This window comes from Pleuronectes platessa, chromosome 17 (genome assembly GCF_947347685.1).
Source record: "Pleuronectes platessa chromosome 17, fPlePla1.1, whole genome shotgun sequence".
NCBI classification, from domain to species: Eukaryota; Metazoa; Chordata; class Actinopteri; order Pleuronectiformes; family Pleuronectidae; genus Pleuronectes; species Pleuronectes platessa.
In genome coordinates, this window is record NC_070642.1 from 21,042,338 (window position 1) to 21,064,672 (window position 22,335).

The 22,335-nt window shown below is 43.1% G+C and overlaps 1 protein-coding gene across 1 annotated transcript in view; it reads left to right on the forward strand.

The window, feature by feature from the left end:
* The window catches only part of man1a1 (mannosidase, alpha, class 1A, member 1), an 89,890-nt gene that overhangs the window by 9,917 nt on the left and 57,638 nt on the right, over positions 1 to 22,335 (forward strand). The window contains exon 2 of the mRNA XM_053444719.1: positions 13,917 to 14,013. Within this exon, the coding sequence (XP_053300694.1) occupies positions 13,917 to 14,013 (97 nt within the window). The remainder of the gene's footprint in view (positions 1 to 13,916; positions 14,014 to 22,335) is intronic.

Sequence of the window (22,335 nt, forward strand, 5' to 3'; positions counted from 1 at the left end):
ATGTTCAGAGATAAGACACAGCCCTCACATCCTGTCAATGTGTTGCCAACTTCTCCCTGTGAAAGACGAGCACATACCAGCTGCCTTCAAACGCCTGAGCTGGTTTGAATTTGAAACCCTCAAGGTTGTGAGTCTTCAGAGGAGATGTGGTATTTTGTGACCAAGCCTTGTATCCCAGTGATGGAGATGGAGGAAAAAACGCTCTTGGATATTCAATATTAATGTGTCCCAAGCACCGGGGGGGGGGAGAGGGGTCATGGCCGGCTGGTTCTTTCACGCTAATCCAATTCTTTCTAATACCCAGAATCATAGGCTGTCAATCACACACTCCATTTATTTTTCAATCTCCCCTTCCTTCCCTCTCTCCCTCTTTCCTAGCGAGGGCTTGCATCTTAACGCTGCTCGCTCTGCCCCCATGCATACTCTATGAGCTGAGGGCCTGGACACCTCCGGGTCGGGTGTGAAGTCTAAGAACCACCAGAAGGTTCTTCTTTGAGTGTCGAGCCGTGTCGGGAGGTGAAGCATCTCATCAACCAGCATCGTTCAGGAAACCAAACATAACTGAAGTCAAAATTAAAGACTTAGATTTGAAGTCTTTATATTAGTTTTCAGTTTTATTTATCAATTTGACTGAGAGAAACATGATTTGAGTTTTTATCTCCTTTCATAAATACACCAGTTAAACGGGGAACAGCACAAGCTTCAGGCGAGGTTTACGTTCTTTAAAAGCATGCATGTGCAGTTTTTGTGTAACTGGCATCTGTCTAATAAATGTTGCATGGAACTACACACTTGGGGAAATGGGACTGCCCCTCGGGCGACGCTCTGCGAGGGACTGAGAGCCGGAGAAGCTGCAGCACAGCGGTGGAATGTGTGTGAGATCAGCGAAACTCAATCAAGTAAAGACATCCAATTCCCCGAGGAGACTTTTCAACTTGATCTGAGACTGAAACAAAAGCGATTGCTTTTTAAAAGACGACCCCACCTCTATATAAATGTCCCAGGAAGACGGTGGCGAGTGCCAGAGTGCACCAGCATCTCAGTGAATGTCAGGTTTAACGACCACACGGCCGTGACTCCCCGTTCCCTCTTTGTTTTTGGCATTATAAAAATTTCATGTGGTCTCACTGTCGTGCTTCTCTTTCTAAGAAGCTTCATGCTGCTGGAGAACTTCAGCACATCTACCCTGCTCCATTTCTTTTTGGGGAATATGCGCTCATCCATCGAGCTTTAGAGCCCTCTACTCTAAACTCTTTATTGAAAGTGTTATGATGATTGCTTGAGCTTGTGTCTACGTTGGTTCTGCATCACAAAACCAACACAAAGGACATTGTGTACAGGTTAAATACTCACACCACTGACGGCAGTATTCTCATGTTGGCCTCTCTGAATGCTGTCTGTGCTTTAAATGGTTGTGTAAATACGCCCAGGAGGGTTTTCATGATCCGCTGGGCTCGGCTGAACAGGGCTCGTATAACCTCTGATCTTTGTTTGCTCCACCAGCTCAGGGGAAAAACTGCTGCTGCTTGTTTTTTATATATTCAAGAGATTGCATATTCGGGGGGGGGGGGGGGGGGGGGGTTAGTCTGTTGACTCGAGATATATCTTATATCTAACAGTTGGTGTTTTTGCGTGAGTTGATCAGATAACACGTCGTTAATGAGACTGCAGGACGCTGATAACCAAGTGGTTCAGGGTTTAATTTGGAAAAATCAAAATTCCACTAAACACACATCACACATATTCAGGCTGATATCCATCTCCATCCAAATCCAGCTCGACAGGCACTTCTCAGAGATGTGTCTGGGAAAAACAAAGATGAGGGTTGAAGTGATCTGTTGCACAAACAAACATCCAGGCAGGACCTTCTCCCATCGTCGCACTAACAGTCACAAATGGTTTTAAACCCCTGTAGCTGGTTAAAGAACATTCATTGGCTTCCAGCTGTGATCTTTACTAGCCACTTGCCCTATATCTTAACGAGTCAGACAAATGTGTGACCTCGGAGAAAAGGCCTGGTTTTAAGAGAATTAATGAACTGTTGTTGTTTTTAAATGCTACAACTATAATAACATTGTTGTGATTATTAATGCAAGAGGTTGATTTATACTCCGTCTGTACAACTGTGTGCAAACAGACTGTATTTGTCCACTCTACATTGTAAAGTTCATTTATCAGGTGGAAATAAGGCACCGAGTTTATGAATTTACTGTTTCTAGCTAAAAGCTCGACCCAGCACAACATTTCCCCAGCTAATGGGATTTGTTAAATTGTTTTCAAGCCTTTAATGGGATATTTAGAACTTCTATTTAAGCAGTTTCTTTTTTTAATCAGAGTAAATTGCACAGTCAACAGTATAATGAAAATTATAATGATTTTGGGATCCAGGTAGTTTCAGGTAATAAATCTAGACTCCTGTGGCAACTTCATTATCTGTTTTTAATGTGAGGTTCTAATTACTCTGGAGTGAAGTGAGTCTATTGCAACTTTGTAGCAGAGCCAGGTTATAAATATTACATTATCACAAGTTTAAATATTATTATCAGCGAGAAAATATTAGACACTGTCAATTTGGACTATAAAGAAATGCCTCAACTTATGGTTTTATTAGTACATTTTTTTTATTCAAGTTAAAAACATGACCTTTTTAAAAGGATAAGTGGTTTACATAATTGATGAATGCACTGAATGGATGGATGAAGTGTCCAAAATGGGCAGTTTCCAGATCCCCCCCCCTCTCTATCAATCCAGTCCTGTTCGGTCCTCCTCTCTGCCAACCGGTTAAATAACTGAATGATGAGCCTGAGCTCTCTCCCCCCCCCCCCCCTCCCTCTCCCGCCTCCTGTACCGAAGCAGGGGATGAATGTTATGGAGGGAGGGCGAGAGAAATCAATCTGTCTTTCACAAAGTCTTCATTACTTTGCCTTTTGTCAAGCGGCCGGGTCAAACCCAATTGGTCTGCTTCCTTCAACCGGGAGAAAGGTCAAGTCAATAAATGGGTGTTAGTGTGCGTGTGTGTGTGTGTTGTCTGATAGAGTTGTGTAGGGGCTCTTGTGTAGAGGTGACTACCCCCCCCCCACCCCACCCCACCCCACCCAGCGTCCCCAGTCCAACAAGTCGCAGATCACCCTTTCCCCTCATCCATCATTCCTGTCCACTCCGAACATTCAGGAAAAATACTGCCGGCAAACATTAAACTGCAGGAAAATTGAATTGAGTATCAGCATCGAGGTGATACACACCAATAAAATGCAAACTGCAATATTTACTGTTTTATTATACTATTGGTCTTCAGTGTTGGTCTCAATAGGTATAATTTAATTTGAAAAACAACTCCTGTAGCACATGGCTGATTGCTGCTCCGCCTCCACCTCGGGGCACGTAGTGAAAGGAATCATATCACAGAGCCGTCAGCGCTCGTGTTTTATTGTTATGTCTTTACTGTCAATAAGTGAGCTCCCAGTAGAGAGCTGTTTTACTGCCTGAACCAGGTTTTTAACTAAACAGTCAGACGTAGATATAGATTCGTCCTCTCCTCCGTCAGCTCATATTGATTAACGTGTACTGCTGGTTTTCAGCTCGGCCATATTATTAACACTCAGCACCAGTCAGACCACTGGGAGCCATGTGTTTTATGACCAGTTAGGTCAGGTAGTCTTGGCTCTGGCTCAGCTTGTTAGGAGTGTGGGGACCAATGAATTATGGAGAAAGGTCTGATGGGAAATATCTTTTTTTTTTTTTTTTTTTATCGGTTTGAATTTATTGACTGGGATTTTACCAGTGGGATGATCATTGATGGTGGGTTGTTGAGGGTAATGGATTTTTTTTTTTTGGGGTCGATTGAATAGAAGTGGTTTAGATCAATCAAGCCAATGTACTGATCCAAGAACAGGTGTAAATCCCTGTTAATAGAAATAATGACGACTTGACCAAAAAACAAATGGATGGAAAATGGTCCAAACTAACTTTCCCCCAAAGATACTTTCTATCATTTGTGGTAGTTCTCAATTTAAAGTGTTTATTTTGAAATTAACTTTGGTTTTTAAACAATTAGTTATTGATGCAATGCTTTACCCCTGAAAACAAAAGCCACACTTTAGAGGATCTTTGAGGAAGTGTTTTTGGTTTCCAGTGTAAAGTGGAGTTTTAATGACCAATCAGATAAACTCCTAAACACTGGTTTCCTCTGTTTCCTTTGTTCTTGTTCTCTGTGTATCTCTTACTGCTATTTGCTGTTTCTCTTAATTACAGAACTGTGCTTTAAACTTTCTTGTTCCCTTAATTTCTCTAAGTTTCCCTTAACCTTGTTGTTTTAGCCGTGCTCGGGGGGGGAAACAGACTGAATTGCTCCTCCTCTTTCAGCCTAGGAAGTTTCAACAGGATAATCACTTCATCACTGTTTGAGGAGTTTGTCTTAAATAAAGAAATGCATGACTGCAGCAGCTCACTATCATGGAGACGTATTAAATGCACTCCTCTGTCAGTGGAGACTTTGGGAAGGCAGCATCCTCTTTTCTTTTCCAACGGGACAATACTGACCCATATATGGTTGTTGAAATACTAAACCACTGAGGAAATCCCTCGCTGATCCCTGAAGAACTGGTCCCACTGGCGGAGGGCGGGGGGGGACATTGTCCTCTGGCTCCGAGCGGAGAGACAACACACGAGGAGGGGAAATGTTTAGGTGCTGGATTTCCTTTCCAGAGCAGCACGGGTCAGAGAGCTGGTTTTATTAGCAGATATGTCAGAGTCTTTTTTAAAGACTCTTCTGAAGGAGCTGTGGTGACAGAAGCCTTGTTTTCAGCTCAGCACTCAGGGGGGGGGGGGGGGGGGGGGATAGAACTGAGAACAACCGGTTGATCCAAATGTCACGGTTCCCTTGTCTTTGGAGCTAATTATCAAATGTAAGTCTTAATTTTGTGAATGTGGATTCAGTTCAATGAAGCAGTTTCCATTGCATTTCATAATTTAATCCCCGTAGAGACTTATTGATGATTCATTGATGATTCGCCAAGTGTTATTTGCTCCAAATCACCACTCGCATTATTTCTCCTCGACGTATTCTTTGAAAGCCGCGATTATCATCATCTCAGCCATTGTCTCCCAATCATAATAATAATAATAATGATACTAAGGTATTGTATTGTGTCCAAATCAAAGTGCACTTTAAATAAGAACTCACATTATCTTCGATGTGGTGAATAACACAACCCGGGTCATTTCTGTAAATGGATTTTTGTGGTTCGGTGAGACGGGAAGAGGCAGTGAACCAACACCCTGCAGCGTACGTGAGGAACATTGATCAGACATGGAACATACATGATGTGTATTACACAAGTACAACTATACACTCTTATCTTGACCTCTTGACCTTTGACTTCTTTATTTCCTCTGCACAAACCCTATAGGCTCCCCAGGCTTACAGGTTTCCTCTCTGTGTGCAGATCTTCAGGAGATGCATATATGGATAGATTGACAAATGACCTGTATGGTTATTAATTATTCACAACTCGTTATTTGTGTCAAGCTTGGTTTCTCTCTGCTTCCCCGTCAGCAGATCAGCTCCAGAGAGAAACGCTCACTCTGGATATTGCTGCACCTCGGTCACCGGCCATTACATTTGAGATTCTAATGATTTGTACCTGGACTCATTTGCATCCTCCTGCACAGAGGTGGACACAGAATGGACCCACAGGGGTATATGTGCCTGGGGAAGGATTCATGCTAATGGTGGACAGTTTGAACTGTCAACCACCGGTGTTATTAATCTGAAATGACAGCTTTGCATTTTGCCGGGTCTGATATCGTGCAGACTGGCTCACTGGCCTCCAGCAGAACTGAGCCTTTATTAATGTTCCTGGTGAGGATGGCCTGTTTGAATGGAGTCAGCTGATACTTCTCACTTGAGTTGTGTCTGTAATCATCTGTCGGAGGATTTGATTTCCTGGCGTCCATCTCTGGTTTCAAGTCAAACACACCATGATGCTCCCGGGTGGTTTTCAGTTAGTACAGTCCAATGGGAGCAGGTCACAGCCGATAATGGTTTCTTCTGGTTTCAAGATATCACAGAACTAAATGCTTGAGGCTTCAAAATGGCGTCTCACTTGACTGATACTTTAACACAACCATCAGACTCACCATCTAACAGTAAAACCTGCTTTCTGTGATTGTATTAACTCTCACGTCTGCAAGTTTCCCCCAAATATGTGTCCTCAGTCTTCGTGAGTGTCTCCTTGTAAAGTGCTGCAATGGTCCGACGTCTTTTCCAACATCACAGCCGCCTCAGGGTCGAGTGCATTTCATGATGTTTGATGTGTGAACCCCCCCCCCCCCCCGTCTCTCCCTCCGTCCTGGAGGTTGTCTGTTTATTTTCCATGTGGCTGGAACACGCTCTCAGGGTTCTCTCGTGGCGTCTGCGTAGAATCGTTTACATGATGCAAGAAGCTTCCTTCTGTGACGCTCGCTTCTGCCAACTTAATCTTAGTGAATGTTTAATGCAATCTCATTTATTCCCATAAAAGGCTGCATGTGTGTGTGTGTGTATCTGCTCCCATCCATTTGCTTATGTTGAAGTTGCAGAACAGGCTGTCTGGGCTCAGAGATAGGGATGAAAGAGATGAAGTAATATTTATTACGGAGGTGCACAGTGTTGCTCACGTCCCCACAGAGGGAGGGAGAGGGTGGATATAGAGGGAGAGATTAGGACGTGCCTGGTAAACAACCCTGCAGCGAGAGAATCAACAAATCAAGCACCATGTGAAAAGGGAACTTTATCAATTTGAACTTTTTTCCGGTGAAATCAAAGCCAAGATTCTCTCTGCTCTGTGTTTGTTGCCTCATCGGTTTCTCAAACGGTTCCGCTCGGCTTTCTCAGGCTGGTTCTGTATAATTCAGGAATTCTTCACACATGAAGTAGGCAGCAGGAGATCATCCAAGTCAGATGTGCTCACAAGAACCTGGGTAGAGGAGCAGGACATGGCGCACCAGGGATAGTAGCCGAAAACTCTAGAATGAAACCTCATCAACAGGTTCTCTTGGACATCTTTTCAAGGGGCTGGCAGTTAAAACCTCTGGAACACTTCTGGAGCAACTGATTCAGAGATGTTTGTTCTCACATGCAGACCTTGTTTAAAAATTTCAGGAGAATGTCCAGACCTCAGAACTGGTCACTTGTTTTGTAAGCTCACGTCTGTGCTTGTGCACGATGTGTGATTGAGTCTCAGCTCATGTTTCCAGTTATCTGCTGAATTGCTTGTTGTCTCAGTTTCTGATCCTTGTTGGTGAAATCTCATTTGTTCTTCAGACACTCAGGGAGCAGCACTTGATTGCTTCTTCTGACAGAGACACACACACGCACGACAACTCACTTCAAAGTCAAATCAATTCATCTCAGTGACTTCTTCATGAACCCTCTCGATGTTTATGAAACTGATTCCACTCCAGAGTGATAATAATTGAAAAGTTTGGGAAGTGGGAAATCACAAGTGTCCCGCTGAGCCCTTTTCCATTTCTTATCTTCTTATTATCTGTTGCAGTTTATTTACTATCACAGTTTCCACTCCTTTTATTGATTAAGCTTTATTTGCTTCATAAACAGGCTTTAATGGAAATAATAAACATTTTTAATTTACCTTTTAAACCCAACTTTATTTCTGTGGAGCAGTTCAATACGTATTTTGTATTATTTCTGCAGTTTTTTATCAGTTCTCTCTCTCTCTCTCTCTCTCTCTCTCTCTCTCTCTCTCTCTCTCTCTCTCTCTCCCCCTGTATCTCTCTCTCCCTGTCTCCCTGTCTTTATCTTCCTCTCATTGAAATGGGAGTGAAGCAGTGAAGCATCTGTCCTTCACCACACACTCATCGGGGATGTGTGTGTCTGTGGCAGGCAGATGTGTGTGTGTGTGTTTTTGTTAGGGCCCTCATGCCAGTTGGCGTTCTGACGTCCTTATCTGCCCAACAGCCATATTGTCAGCGTACCGACCTCTTCCTCTCCCCCTCTGACTCGCCCTCTCCCCTCTCTGCCTCGCTCCGACTCGCCCTCTCCTCTCTCTCCTCTGACACACACAGCGCACCTGTTACGAGGGCGCGGGTCCCGAGTGGTTCTCCAGAGACAGACTCCAGATCCGGTTTCAGCTTCGCTTTCACCACAGCAGCCCTCGTGGGATGGGAACACACACACAGACACACAGACACACACATTCCCTTTTTTACACACATTCCCTCAGTTACAGATGACTCGAGGGACCCTGGAGCAAACGGGGTCATTAACCCCTCGCTCTTTGCACAGCGGTTAATGATTTGCCGTCACCGCTCGGTGTGTACCCGGCAGTAAAGAACACGCTCTGGATCGATGCCACGTTTTCATTTTGGGGACATTAACTGGAGCCTCGGTGGACGTGTGGTCATCTGTGCTCATCTTGTTGGGTCTGTGTCACACACTGAATTAAACTTTTACAACAGCTATTTGTCAGACCCCCCCCCACCCCAATAAGCACCTGCTACACTGGGAGAGGGCCCCTCTCCATCACACTGGTCCCTCCGGAGCCATAAAAGCTTTTTGCAGTCGAACCCCTCAAGACGTTTGTGTTCCACTTTAACGATACGTGTGGATTTGTAGCACAGATATTCAAGATTTCTCCAAAACAAAATTTAATCATAATGAATTCCAGAGAAAAACAACACATCAAATCAAAGTAATGTAATGTTTTCTGGGAATGAACCGGAGGAGAAATCCTTGTCTCTGGTTGATGGTTCCAGATCGGAGCTGTGCTCAACATTTACAACTACACTACTTCTTTATCAAAGGGAGTTGTGTACTGAGTTGTGTCTTCACAGCGTTCTTCAGATGTTTGATCGACACTTTTATGAGTAAAGCTCAGGCACACGATTCACATTATCTAGTCCCAAAGCCTCCTGGGCGCCTCCTGCTGGAGGTTTACTGGGCCCAACCAACTGGGAGGAGACCCCGGGGTAGACCCAGAACTCACTGGAGGGGCCGTGGACATTTAAATTTGCACATTTTACACAAAAAGAAAGATCCAAATGTCACACGAGAGGAAAGAAACACTGAACAAGTATCACATGTCTCCTTTGGGAACTTTAGAATCTGAAATGTGGTGAACTTTCTCTCCATTCTATCACAAAGACGATCCCATGGTGCCATAAAGTTCAAAATGATGACTTCTAAAGTCAACCCCTGGAATGAAGCCGAGAAAATTGTGTCTCCAGTAATTACAGTGTGGAGCGGGTGGCAGGCATATTCATAACTCAATCATAATTCAACGCTGCCATTACAGCTGATTTGTTCTGTTTTCTATGAGGAGCAGGACCTGTGAACACAGTTTAACTCTCACCTTCTTTATTCTTTTCAAATAAAAGCTTCTCATCTATCTAATGCCCAGATATCTGTATCTGTGGCGTTCTCCATTCAGGGAGCGAACAATGAGGAACAACGATCACACCAGCTCGACCTTGTAAATATCATAATTGAAGCTCAGGGTGTATGAATCTTAATGTGGAAGCTGCATATGAATCAGTTCTTTCCTTTTTCATTGAAGAAATACACAAAGACCAAATTGTTATCTGCAATATTCACAAAAAAAGACACGAGGACTGGCCTTCATTGTTACACTGGGTGAATCCTTTATTGTTTTTCTTTTGTTCCCCGCATGCTATAACACAATTTCTCCTCCATTAGCCCCCCCGCTGTTAAGGAATCAGTTGTGGAGAGCGGAGGACGAGGCTCAGGCTGTGTGTGTGTGTGTCTGCACGTGTGTGAACTGAGGATGTGTGCATGGGCCTGTTTGTCATCAGTGAACACAACCCAGTTATTAGTGCAGTGGCTGAGGTAGATCAATAGGCTGAGAGGATGGAGGTGGAGCGGGGGGGGGGCAGGCAACTGAGAATAGGAATAAATTGAAGAGCACAAGAGGAGGAGGTCATTCTCCACTCAGGGTTGATTGTCAACACTTCACACGCAGCCTTTCTGCAGAAAATAATCTCGTCCTCCTTCGCGTCGTGTGTGTGTGTGTGTGTCTGTGTGTGTGTGTCCCTGTGTGCTTAAGATCTCGCCGGTGCCCTAGAAAACCGTGGCACCTTAAACACGGAGCCAATTAGCACGGGGAGCCATTGTGTGTCTGAAATAGCCTCAGCCACCAGATCCTAGTAACAGTGGTCAGCCCATAAAATCCTGCACACCTAATCCAATTAGATCCAACACATAGGGATCCTGAGCATTAAATCCAATAACACAGTATACACAGGCGTGTGTAGTTTTGTGCGCCACACTCACGTGTACACACTGAATTAGATAGTAGATCCAGAGATGTAGTAATTGGCGGTTGTGTGATGGTATTTGTCACTTTGTCCACTGCAGCCTCATTTGTCTCAGCGACGTTTCATAATGAACCGGAATAAATTCTAACCTCGTGTTTTGCTTCATGCTCTCAAACAAACTTAAAGTTTGTTTGAGAACATGAACCCCCCCCCATCGACCATCAAAAACCAACACACACTGAATCTGTACGGTTTTAACAGTCCTGGCAGGAAGTCGTCAGAGAACGATGTGTATATGTGCCGGGGCCGAGGTTCCCAATAATAGACCCTCGCCCACTGCCCCCCCCCCCCACCCCCTCACCCACCCACAGAATCTAAACCAGTTGGAAACACAGAGCGGCAGGATGCTGGTGAATCGGCTGGGGTCCGATCAAATCATCCTCCCACAGGAAACAGAAAACAAACACGAATGGTGAAGAGCCCGGACCAAATATTATGGAGTAAAACATCTGCTACCAATTTATCAGCAAATATATATTTATTGAAAATGGCAACAGGGATGACACCCAGTAGAGCGAGTCACCAGGAACCAGTGATCAGTCAAGCTGCACCAAATTATAAACATTCATGATGTCAGTGGGAAAAAACATCCTGGACCTGCTCCCTGATCCAGATCGGCACCAGTATGTAATGGGATCCCGACCCACATCCACCCACCAAGTTTTATGGAAATCGATCCAATAGTTTTCTCATAACTAACAAACAAATGCAGATGGAAACATAAGCTTCTTGGCGGAGGTTACCATCTCTTGTTTATGACAAATAATGTTAATAACATTAACAGATAACAAAACCTCATAATGACATATCAAATCCTAATTTTAAACAATAACCAGATGTATTCAGTGCTTATTTATCTAGGTTGAAAATTCGGGGGGGCACTTCCTGTCAGCCTGATCTCAGCGTCCTTGGATCTGCCCTCGTCCTCCTGCTGAATTGTAATGTGAACACGTATCTCTTAATGTGACATCCATATACAGGAGGAGTGGTAATTAGCAGACTCACTAGCTCTAATTAGTGGGTTCAAGTGGAGGAAAAGCTATTTTCTATTCGTCCTTTTGATGTGTCGGTCGGCTGTTATGCAAATGAGGCGGCTTTTGTGCCATGTTTGTTTGTGTGTTTGTGTGTTTGTGTGTGTGTGTGTGTTTTAAAAGACCAACACCGGTGTCACGAGCCGTTGACCTGTCTGGTTAAACCAACACTGAACCAGTCAAAGGTTGAAATTAGAGAAACAATGTGTGGAGATAGTTATTGTGTGTATGCAGATTGGTGCACAGGCTACAAGTGCTAATTAAGCTTTATTCCTCCTCTCTCTCTTTAGCATGTTATAAATCCCCTTATGCAATAGATTCTATTTACGACTGCTCTGTGTAAAGCATGAAGTCTCTCCGTGCACGTTTCCTTCTCATTGTTCCTGTTCTCAGATCAGCTGAGCTCCTTCACAGCACTTTGTGGGAGGGTGCATTTTAAAAATAATACAAAAATGAGCATTTGCGTACATGCATACATTCTCTAGATCACCAACTGTACAATTGTGAATAAGATTGACGTTAATACGCTGATTGAGTTGATAGTGGAAGTAATAGACTGTTACAGCCGTACTAAATGAGCCAGGACTCATTCTGGAACTAATTGGCAGAGGCACCGTCCTGTGGATGAGGTTTCTACAGGCTCCACTAAACCTGATCTTATGGTTTCTGCTCTATCTTGTAATATACTGGAGCTTTTCATATTGTAGCTCTCAACTCAACCCCCCCCCCCTTGGAGCTTGTCTTGCCTCACTGCTGAATTCACAGTGGTTAAGAGTCGGGGTGGGAGACTGCTGGTTTCCATGCTGGTTTCCTGCTTGACTCACTGAGTGGCTCACTACTGCCATTCTTCACTGGGTTTGGTTTTTTCTGGCCGCATTGAGCGATCTGTTGGCCGGCTGGTTTACTGCCTGCTGTGGTCGTTTGTACTCGCCTTTCAAATTATCACAGCTAATTGTTGTTATTCCTGGTGAGTGAGTGCTCGTCTCGCAGTGAGCTAATTAACAGTGAGTCGGCAGCGGTAACAACGAGTGACTGTGCCAGGCTGCACACACACACACACACACACACACACACACACACACAGACACACACACGTACATGCAACTACTACACACTTGTGTATATGCTTGCAACAGGATATAGTTCAGTTTCAATATCACTTTGCCGAATGCACGTGGATGTGCTGCAGGTTTACGAAGCTGAGATCATGTTGCATGTGGCAAAGAGCTCAACAGCATACAAATAATTATCTGAATAAAGATTTTTATTATCAGCCATAAACTTGTAACCATCCGACAATGTCCTTACCACAAGATAAGTCATCTGGTATAAGCTCCTTTTAGAAACCACAAATTCGTATGATATCAACTGCATTCTACGATGTTAATGAGATGTACTACACTACCCACAATCCTCAGGTGTAATAACGCTGCCTCTGATTGGTTGAGCTCACTTCTATCATGGAAATGTTCTCCAGCATATTACTGCAGCTTTTAGAGACTAAGAAAAGAGTCTAAGAGGCTGAAATTCACCCCAACAAGGATAAATTCAAGAAGAATATTGTTTAAAGAAAATAATCATGCACCACTAGTGCCGTTCTAAGATAGGCCTGTCACCATTGGGTGCTATAGGTTACAGCATCACCACAAGTAAGAGCTTATGTAAGACCAGAGCACCGTTACTCTATTCCATCTGAAGGTGGAGGATAAAAGAGTGTTAGCGAGTTTAATCCAGCGGCAGGTTTATGATAGAGCTCTGGGCCGAAGCCGAATAACCTGGATTAGCAGGTCAGACACATCTGCAGCAGAAACAAGTGTCGGGTTGTTAGATTGAAAAGCTTCTCTTCCAGTCTCCAGCCAGCGGCAGATTAAAAAAGAGACGGAGCTCCCGTCACTTCAGCAGATGCTCTCACCAGCGAATGATGAGACTCGGCAGCGGACGGTGATTCTGCTCTCAGGGATCGAACGTTCCATGTTCAGGTTTTATTTATCAGAGATGAGCCAATCAGCTGGTCACTGGTCATTAATGGTTTATCTGCCAGCGAATGGAACACGATGAAGAAAACACTCGACGGGAATCACTCGACAAATAGAGGACGACAAATAGAATATCGTTTTCAACTTATCTCCCATGTATTATATGTGACTGGTCAATTAATGAATTGTTTGATTGACAGGGAGTAAATTGGCAGCTGCTTTGATGACTGATCAATAACTGATGAATAACTGTTTCCACTTTCTTGGGTCTCACATTGTAACTCTGGCTTTGGGGCAGATGTAATGAGATTTTCCTCCTGACAGGGCGTCCTTATCCGATGTCTGCTCGTATGAACGTCTCCTTTTGAAAATGTAAATGTGCGTTTCAAAATCCATTATTGATTTCTGCCTCAAAACTCCAGCAGCTGTAAACAAAACCACAGCGTTGTGACGACTTGAAGATGATTTGATTCTCTTTGTGTTCCAGCTGAAAAGTGACTGTCATCTTTAACTCTTTTAATTTCTCATCTGCTCTTCCTCCCTTCCTCCCCCTCTCCTCCCCCTCCTCCTCCCTCAGATGATGAAGCATGCATGGGACAGCTACAGGCACTACGCCTGGGGTTCCAATGAGCTCAGGCCCGTCTCCAAGCAAGGCCACTCAAGCAATCTATTTGGTGAGTGAGAGACTATGCACACACACACACACTCACACTCACAGACACACACACACACAGACGCACACACAGACACACACACACACACACATTGATCTCCTGTCCCTGCCACCAGCAGCCTTGGCCTTTAGATTAGCAGCCAAATTGGCCGTCAGTTGGTCGTCCATCCATCGGGCCTTTTTAAATGTCAGTTTTATCATATATTTATATTCTGTTTGTGCTCCGTGTCAGTTGTCGGAGTCCGTGCTGTTAATGAGCGTCTCATTCTTTCTCCTCCTCCTCCTCCCTCTGTTTTTACACGGAGGTATTTCTCTCCTGAAAACCTTATTTATCTGACGTCCGGTCAGGCCAGTGGACGACCGCCGGGTCCCGTTGATAAATGCTGCTCACACACACACACTCACACACACAGACACACACACACACCTCTGTTTATGAGACAGGTTGTGTAGCAGTGACTGAAACCAGCCACACACTGCATGCTGCTCTCGGTCTCTCCTCTCATTGTGTTACATTGGCTGAGGTTGTCGGTTTAAACGCCGGACATGAAGCTGGAAAGCGGAGGATCACACAGATCTGCTGTGACAGCACATGAGCCGGTGGCAGAGGATCAATACGACTCATTAAAACCGTCATCATATTCAATCTGCAGTGGAGGTTTATGGTTTGTTTCTATAATTGTTCACACAGATAAAGGGAGCGTGGACTTGAAAGCGTGTGGAGATAAAACCGCTTCTGGATCCACTGGTTAATATTTAAAGAGCCGCAGCCTTGAAACTCGGGGGGTGGGGGGGGGGGGCTTCTGCAGGTGTCTTTATCTGCCTCCTCCTGAGAGTTCGTACAAAAGTAATATCTCATTTATTCTGAGTGATTAGATTAATAAGAGCAGGGACTGGATTTTGTTCAGATCTCTGTTCTTCTCTTCTTGATTAAATTCTCAGAGAGAGGATATTTGTTTTGATACCTCCAGCCCCTGATGTGGGTCGTGAGCGTGAGGAAGACGAGGATGAGGTCTTCTTCTTCTTCTTCTTCTTCTTCTTCTTCTTCACCTCTCAGTGAAACTCACACACTCTGTCTGGTGTGGAGCTTGTGTGTTTGTTGTTGTTTCCTCTCGTCAGCCTCCTGTGTAAAAATAATGAATCTGACATGAACGTGACGGTTGAGTGGAAGAAATACAAAAATGGAAATAGTATTTAAGATGATAGATTGATTTTATTTGGCTCGGGGCTGTAAACACATCACATATAACAAAGTGCGTTAAATCCAACATGTCTGCACAGAATCTCCTGTTTACACATCCAGCAGGAACACATGTGTCAGGCCAGCTGGTCCTTGTCTCTTCTTTTACCTCAGCTCGGCTCTTCAGGGAAACATCTGGCTCTGCAGCAGCTAAATGCTCTTTGTGTTTACACAGGATGTTTATAGGATCCACTCTCTGTTCACTTGTGGTTTTAAAAAGAGTTCAGAGTGTTTTGAGTTTTCCGTCTGTTTCCAGCAGCATCACATTAGTACTTAGTGCTGTTGGAGTGTTCCCTGCAGTGGAAAGCAAACAGCTGGATACACAATTGTTGTAACATGTCACAGAAGAGTCTGTGTCTGATATCCTTGGTAGGGAAGAGCTTCTTTTAAATACTAGCTTTCAGTACTTGTCTGTAGTTATTACCTGAAAGTGAAAGTGTGACTCTACTGCAGCAGGGGAGAGGTCACTGGTGAGGGCGATGGTTTGGTGGTAGAGGGATGGTTAACGTGTTATGGTTGATTTTTGAAAGTTCAATGGTTCACCGTGTCTTTTAGCCAGCGTGCCACAGCGCTGCACAAAGGACTGAAGTTACAGATGTGTTTCTTTAGAGCAGTGGTCCACCACAGTCGGGGTTACTCATGTGAAACCCTGCTCACGATGTGTAGCGCTGGAAGGTTGAGGCTGAACTTGAATCTAAGATTAGAGTGTAAGAGCTCTGAGATACGTCTTGTCTTGTTAAATGTCACGTGGAACCCGTAACATTGGCTTTGTCACAAGTTTATTATCTGATTTTATGAGTCACAGACACTGTTTCAATCTGTTTTATGATTTGTAGGCAGTGATGACGTTGTTTTCAAACTGTAATACTCCTGTTGGAGATTAAAATGTAAATCCTTTAGATGTGATATGTTCACAAAGGCCCTGATAGTTGTAAAATTATATATTTTAATAGAAGATCCTTCACTGAAACACACAATAGTCTGAAAACCTCTGAGTGTCTGTTTCATTATATCAGAATCAGAATCAGAAAGTATTTATTGCCAAGTAGGTTTACACCTACAAGGAATTTGCTCTGGTTATTGTTGCATACAATGAACATAGAAACATAAAAACACAATAAATACAACACGCATAAGAAAAGCAATAAAAAGAAACAATATATATTTACTCACTATTTACTTCTCATTTACTCCCCTTTTCTAATATTTATACAAAGTAACATTTATTTAGACATAAACATATCTAAATAAAATATATATATAATCGATAAAAGATATAACAGATTGCAATATGCAATGTAATGCAGTATAATATAATATAATATATTGTGTTAATTTAACACATCCTTGAGGTGTGGGGGCAGAATAAGAGTCAGAGTCGGGGGGGGGGTCCCGGTCCTTGTTGATAAGGCCAACTGCAGCCGGGAAGAAGCTGGTCTTGTGTTGGGAGGTTCTGGTCCTGATGGCCCGCAGCCTCCTGCATATTGTGGAAGATGTACAGAATCCTTTTTAATGATTACCTTCTTTCTTCTGTTTAATGAGCAAATTCAACCTGGTGTAAAGTCCGTCCCCGGTTTCATTAGCGGGGTTTATCGTACGTGGATGTGGGCAGAGGGAGGAACGCAGCCGAGTGAATTCTAATAGTGAGATGAGCCAGTTTGAATCCCCGTGTTCGCCTCTGTCTCCGCTTCCCTCGAACCGTCCATCCCTCACGTCCGCGCTACAGCAAAACAAATAGGTTTTAGTTGACTGCTCCAGCAGAGACCCAGTTCCATCAGTAAATAAGACAGCTCGGCCCCGGGGCCTTGTCACGGCCGCTTCCAGCTCCTATAGAACACCATGTATCACGAGAATGTTTGCCCGACTCTGAATATTATGCAATGAAGCCACTTTCCATCACTAATATGTTTCCCTGATGTACACTAACCCTGAACTGCACGGTTCCAAGGAGCCAGGAGAATTAAGAATTAAAAACCTTGCTCCGACACGAGGGATCTGTTATCAGTTAAATTATTTGCTATATTTCACAACGACAAAAAAACGTGACGTGAGAAGGAAAAACCAGTTTGAGGATAAAACCGTCAGCTGCCAGTTTCAATCTGCTGCTCTTCCACTCGCTGGCCTGGAAAATATTTAATGCATCATCTGAACTTTATGGAATCGCACAGATACATTTTACAATTCTTGATGAATATAAAATTCACTGTTTTCAAATTGTCGTTTGTACATGATCATTCTGCAGCTCGTGTTAAGTTCCTTCTACATAAATTGATAATTTATTCCACACGCAAGGTTACAGCTACACAAGTGTGTGTTACTTTAACCTCACACATTCAGGGACGCTTATGATCATTAAAAACTCATTAACAGCTTCTGTTTCTCTCAAAAAACTAATATTTTTGAAGCAGCTTTAGTATTTGTATAAAGAAGCTCATAAAAAACAAGGTTAACAGGATAAACTCTTGTACATTTGTGTTTATTTAATGTAATAAAATGTCCAGAAGAATCATTTCCAATTGTTTAATTAACAAATGTAAGCTAAATTCCCCCCCCCCCCTGTGGGAATTTACCAGCAACCACGTATGCTTGCTAACTTTTGGCCGTTAACAAGGTTGGTCTTCTCCGCCAGCAGCTATTGGCAGACATCAGCCATCATTTGGAAACGCTCTATCGAACAGTATTTTGCAAAATTAGTTTTCTAAACCCAAACACTTCAGTGGGAGGGAGCCAGAGATAATAACAAAGATGCAGTCGGCTCCAGATCTTGAATTAGCGTCGACGATCGGTTTCCAATTTTCCAAAATGCCCGTCTCTCTGTGTATGTGTCAAGAGGGCGGCTTCTTTTAATTAGTGTTGGAAGAGGAGAAGTCGACAAATAGTCCGAACAGATCGGCTTTGATTGTGTAACTCGCTTGTGACAGAAAATCTAAAATTACAGGAGACAGAAAAAAAATAGAACCAATCTATTAAAGCCTGTTTATCAGGGGGTCGGTGCAGAGAGAAGAAGTTGCTGGAGGCTGCTTCTTCGTGTTGCTTCACTGGCTGATAAGTTTAAAGGTCTCATATTGATTGGTTTATCAGTAATGATAAGTTTAAAGGTCTGATATGGATTGGTTTATCAGTACTGATGGGGTCCTGCACTGTTCCCTGCCAGAGTCGCAAGAAAAATACAGATTATCTTTACTGTTTGTCCCAGAGTTTAGCAGCCTGTCAATCAAAATATGATGAAAGTCGTGGGTGTGTTTGCTTACGTTGCCAGACCTTTAGTAAATCAAACCTTTGAGAAACCAATTACCTGAGTTTTGTAACGTTTAATTAGCTGTAAATCATAATTATTTCAGATTTAAATTGAGGATTTGTTGCTGTTGTGAACTCGAGTCTGTGCAGAGAAGCTCCAGCTGCCTTGTGCACGTGTGGAAGTTGAACTCTGATTTAACTCCTGTGACAAATCTCCACGATTTCACCCGCATGTCTGGAAACGGCTCAAGTTTCATTGTTCGGGAGAAAAAACTGACAAACAGAAAACAGATTCATCTCTTTTAGTGTGAGTATTAATAACCGGGCGTTCAATAACAACAACATGATGTATAAAAAAACAGGCCCATTTGAGATCACAATGCATTTCACATGGAGCAGGTAAGTGATTGTTGTGTGATCCCGTGTCGAGTCGGCTTGTAACAGCTTCTCATTGTGGTGCAACAACATTCTCAGTCACAAACAATATTTCATGTTGCTGGCTTGCTCCTGTCAACCCGGCTCTATAAATACCGCTCACTCACGATCCCTCTGGTTGTGCAGCGGCTGAGCGATCGTGGCACTTTGGATGCAGCGTCGATAATATGATGCAGAGGCGATTGATTCGTTTAATAAACGTGTGTCGGTAACCGTAGAGCTGCTCGACAGCATGAAACACAAACGCTTGCAATCAAGTTGATGATGAAATGCTCGGGTTTGCATCTCAAATGCTTTTGCTTATTACAATATTTGTATATTATCGTGAGGCTACAGTCAAACGGCTCCCGGTCCCTGGAGATCCTGGAGATTTACTCTGATTTGCTCAAATTAAATGCAGCCGGCGGCTCTGATGGCGTCTCTCCTGCTGCCGGCTCCACGTCCTCACCAAGCCGTGTCACTGTGGATCTGTTAGTTCACTGAATGTTTGATGACCCGGAGAATCAAGATGTTGGAAAAGAACCACGTCAGGGTTTCAACGCCAGTAAAATGTACATGTAAAATAGTTAAAGCAATGATTTGACTTCATTAGATCCACTTCCTTCAGAGCAGCCTTGTGAGTGTCTGACTCCATCACCATCTGTCTTCATGAACTCTCTTTCTACGTCTAGTTCAAGCACTTAAGGCTCTTTTCCCTTTTCCTTTTTCTGACCCTATCTCAGTGAGCAGAATGGTGAATGTGTGAGCTGTCCCCTAGAAGATGAATTATTACCTTGTTAACTTCCTCCAGAGCGTCTGGAAGTCATTTGGAGCTCGGTGGCGAGGAGCTGTCAGCGCAGCCTTCAGCTGCACCCGGGCTCCTGTTAGACATTAAGGACTCTAATTTAATCTCTGCCCCATTAGAACCCAACGAGCCAGAGGTGAAGCTTGTACCAGGGCTTTATCTCCCAGTCCAGTTGTTGTTCTTTTGCAAGGACACAGTGGAGAGGGCAGAGAAAAGTTCTAGAACATATAGTCCAGGCAAAGTAGCGTTTTACGATTGACTAATTGTAAAATAATTTTTTTCAGAATTGATCATTTCAATGAGGCGTCTAGAAGAAAATACTAAAAGCCCCAAGAAATCCTAGTTAGTTTAATTCTCATCAATCCTATCAAATTGAAACTTTACACAATGAAAGTACCCATGAAAAGTAAAAAAAAATTGTATTACAAGTTTCTTTGAAAATTAATTTTAATATGCAAATTAGATTAGATTAGATTCAACTTTATTATCATTGCACAGTACAAGTACATATACAACGAAATGCATTTTAGCATCTAACCAGAAGTGCAAAAAAAGGCATCTAAAGTGCAGAGTATTGCGCATAGTGGAATATGAAAATAAATAGGAAGTACAGTTAGAAATATAAGTGGAATATGAACAGTATTAAGAGGTAAGGTATGATATAAGAATGATGAATACACTATGAGCAAGATAAATATATAAATATGAATACACTATAGGTGGGATAGGTGGGATAATACAGTGGTAGAAAAAAAAATATCTAGTGCAAATGTGCAAATGTTCAAATGTGCAAATGTTCAAATGTGCAAATGTTCAGTGGCTGGAGGAGGGTGAGTGGCAGTCCAAGCCGAGGGGGAGAGGGGAAGTATAGTCACTGGAGAAGGTGTGTGTGGGTGTACACTATACACTAATCGAATATGCCCAAAATACACTCAAAAAGGCTTAATTTCCTCCTTTACTCCTACTACAATAAAACTTTCATGGTAAAAGTATACATGAAAAGTAACTTTTTCTTCTTAGGACTTTTAGTATGTTCTTCTAGACACCTCTTCTGGACATTTTTAGTTTTTGGGCTCCAGAATGAGTTACTCTGCCTGGACTGATAGTGATCAGAAGAACAAGTGGACGTCAGCTGATGGAATCTGGAACCAGCTCCTCCTCACTGCAGCTGCAGACACTTAAATGTGAATTATTTTCATTTTAGCTCCGCGGGATAAAAAAGATCTGTCACAGCTGCAACAACATCAGTTTGAGGCCGAGTCCACATTAATGTGTGTGAGTTTGAAACCCACATCGGTGTTTCTGTGTTCACACCTGGTGTTCACTCTACTTCAGAGCCGTTGAGCTCCTGAGACGTGACGTGTGGAAACGCTGCTGGCTTTTTAAAAACTTAAAGAGTTATTAGTGTGAACAGAGACGTGTGGAATCGATGCTGCATTCACCTGCTCCACCAGCGGAGAAATGCAAATCTTTTTCTAACACTTAGTGTCAGTGACTTTTCAACCTCATTGTTCTTTCACTCATTCCTGTTTCTCGTGTTATTCTGTGAAACTCGCCAATCAACCGCGGAGAAGACAATCTGCTTCCTGTGTTAAAGAACAATATGAATCATCATGCACCTTATGTTTCCTGGAATCTATGGTAGTTTAGAGACGACATTTAAAATGGAAATGAGTTGAGGTCATAAACCCTGTCTCCTCCATGTAAGTGGATGGGACATGGACCAAACTACACATGAAATAAATTGTCCCAGAGACGGTTTCGGTCATTTAAGGTTCTTCTTATCACACTGATGTCCACACGCATCAATAAGTTTGGATTATTGTCAAGTAATCCATTTACAGATCCACATACTCAGTATTGTATTCAGTAGGAATATTTGTAGATGGTTTATTTCAAGCTCTGCTCGGATTCAGGAGGAAAACAAACATCTTCCGGGCGTCTGTGGCCTGAAACCTTCAGATTGTTCAGCAGCTGCTCTGGAGTTGAAGGCTGCTGGGTTGTGTGTTTGTGATTTCCTCGCTGGTCCAGTCTTTAATTGACACTGTTGTCCACTGTGCTGCACAAACAGCCAAACAATCAAAAGGCTGGAAACACAGGCTCTCCTCACTGAAGCCGAGGGCCGGCATCGGAGGAACTTGTGTGTTCACCCAACCAGAGGAAAAAAGAAAAACCCCACGGGCCGTCTTTATTCTGTCCAGAATAAACACACTTGACTGGGCCACAGTGCAGCAAAGGTCACAACTGAAGTCTCCTCCTGCAAGCAGAGAGGAAAAGGCTGAATTTTATATGTGGAGCTGCCAAGTCCAGAGTGTGTGTGTGTCTGTGTGTGTCTGTGTGTGTGTGAACCACAGAAGACAATTAGAGAAACCTTTAAAACCCGACTCTTCTGAAACGACAAACATCAGAAACACAACGACCACGACACAAACAGGAACACGTCATTTTTAATGAGAGCCAGACAATATTCACTGATATGAAAACTTTTATTTATAATGCACATTTATATGAACATTTATCATATTTTTTAGTACATAGTTATGATAAGGTTATGTATTTTTTTACAATCTACTATGTTGACTGGTAGAAACTTGAATGTTTACTTTCTCTACTTTAAAATCATCTGA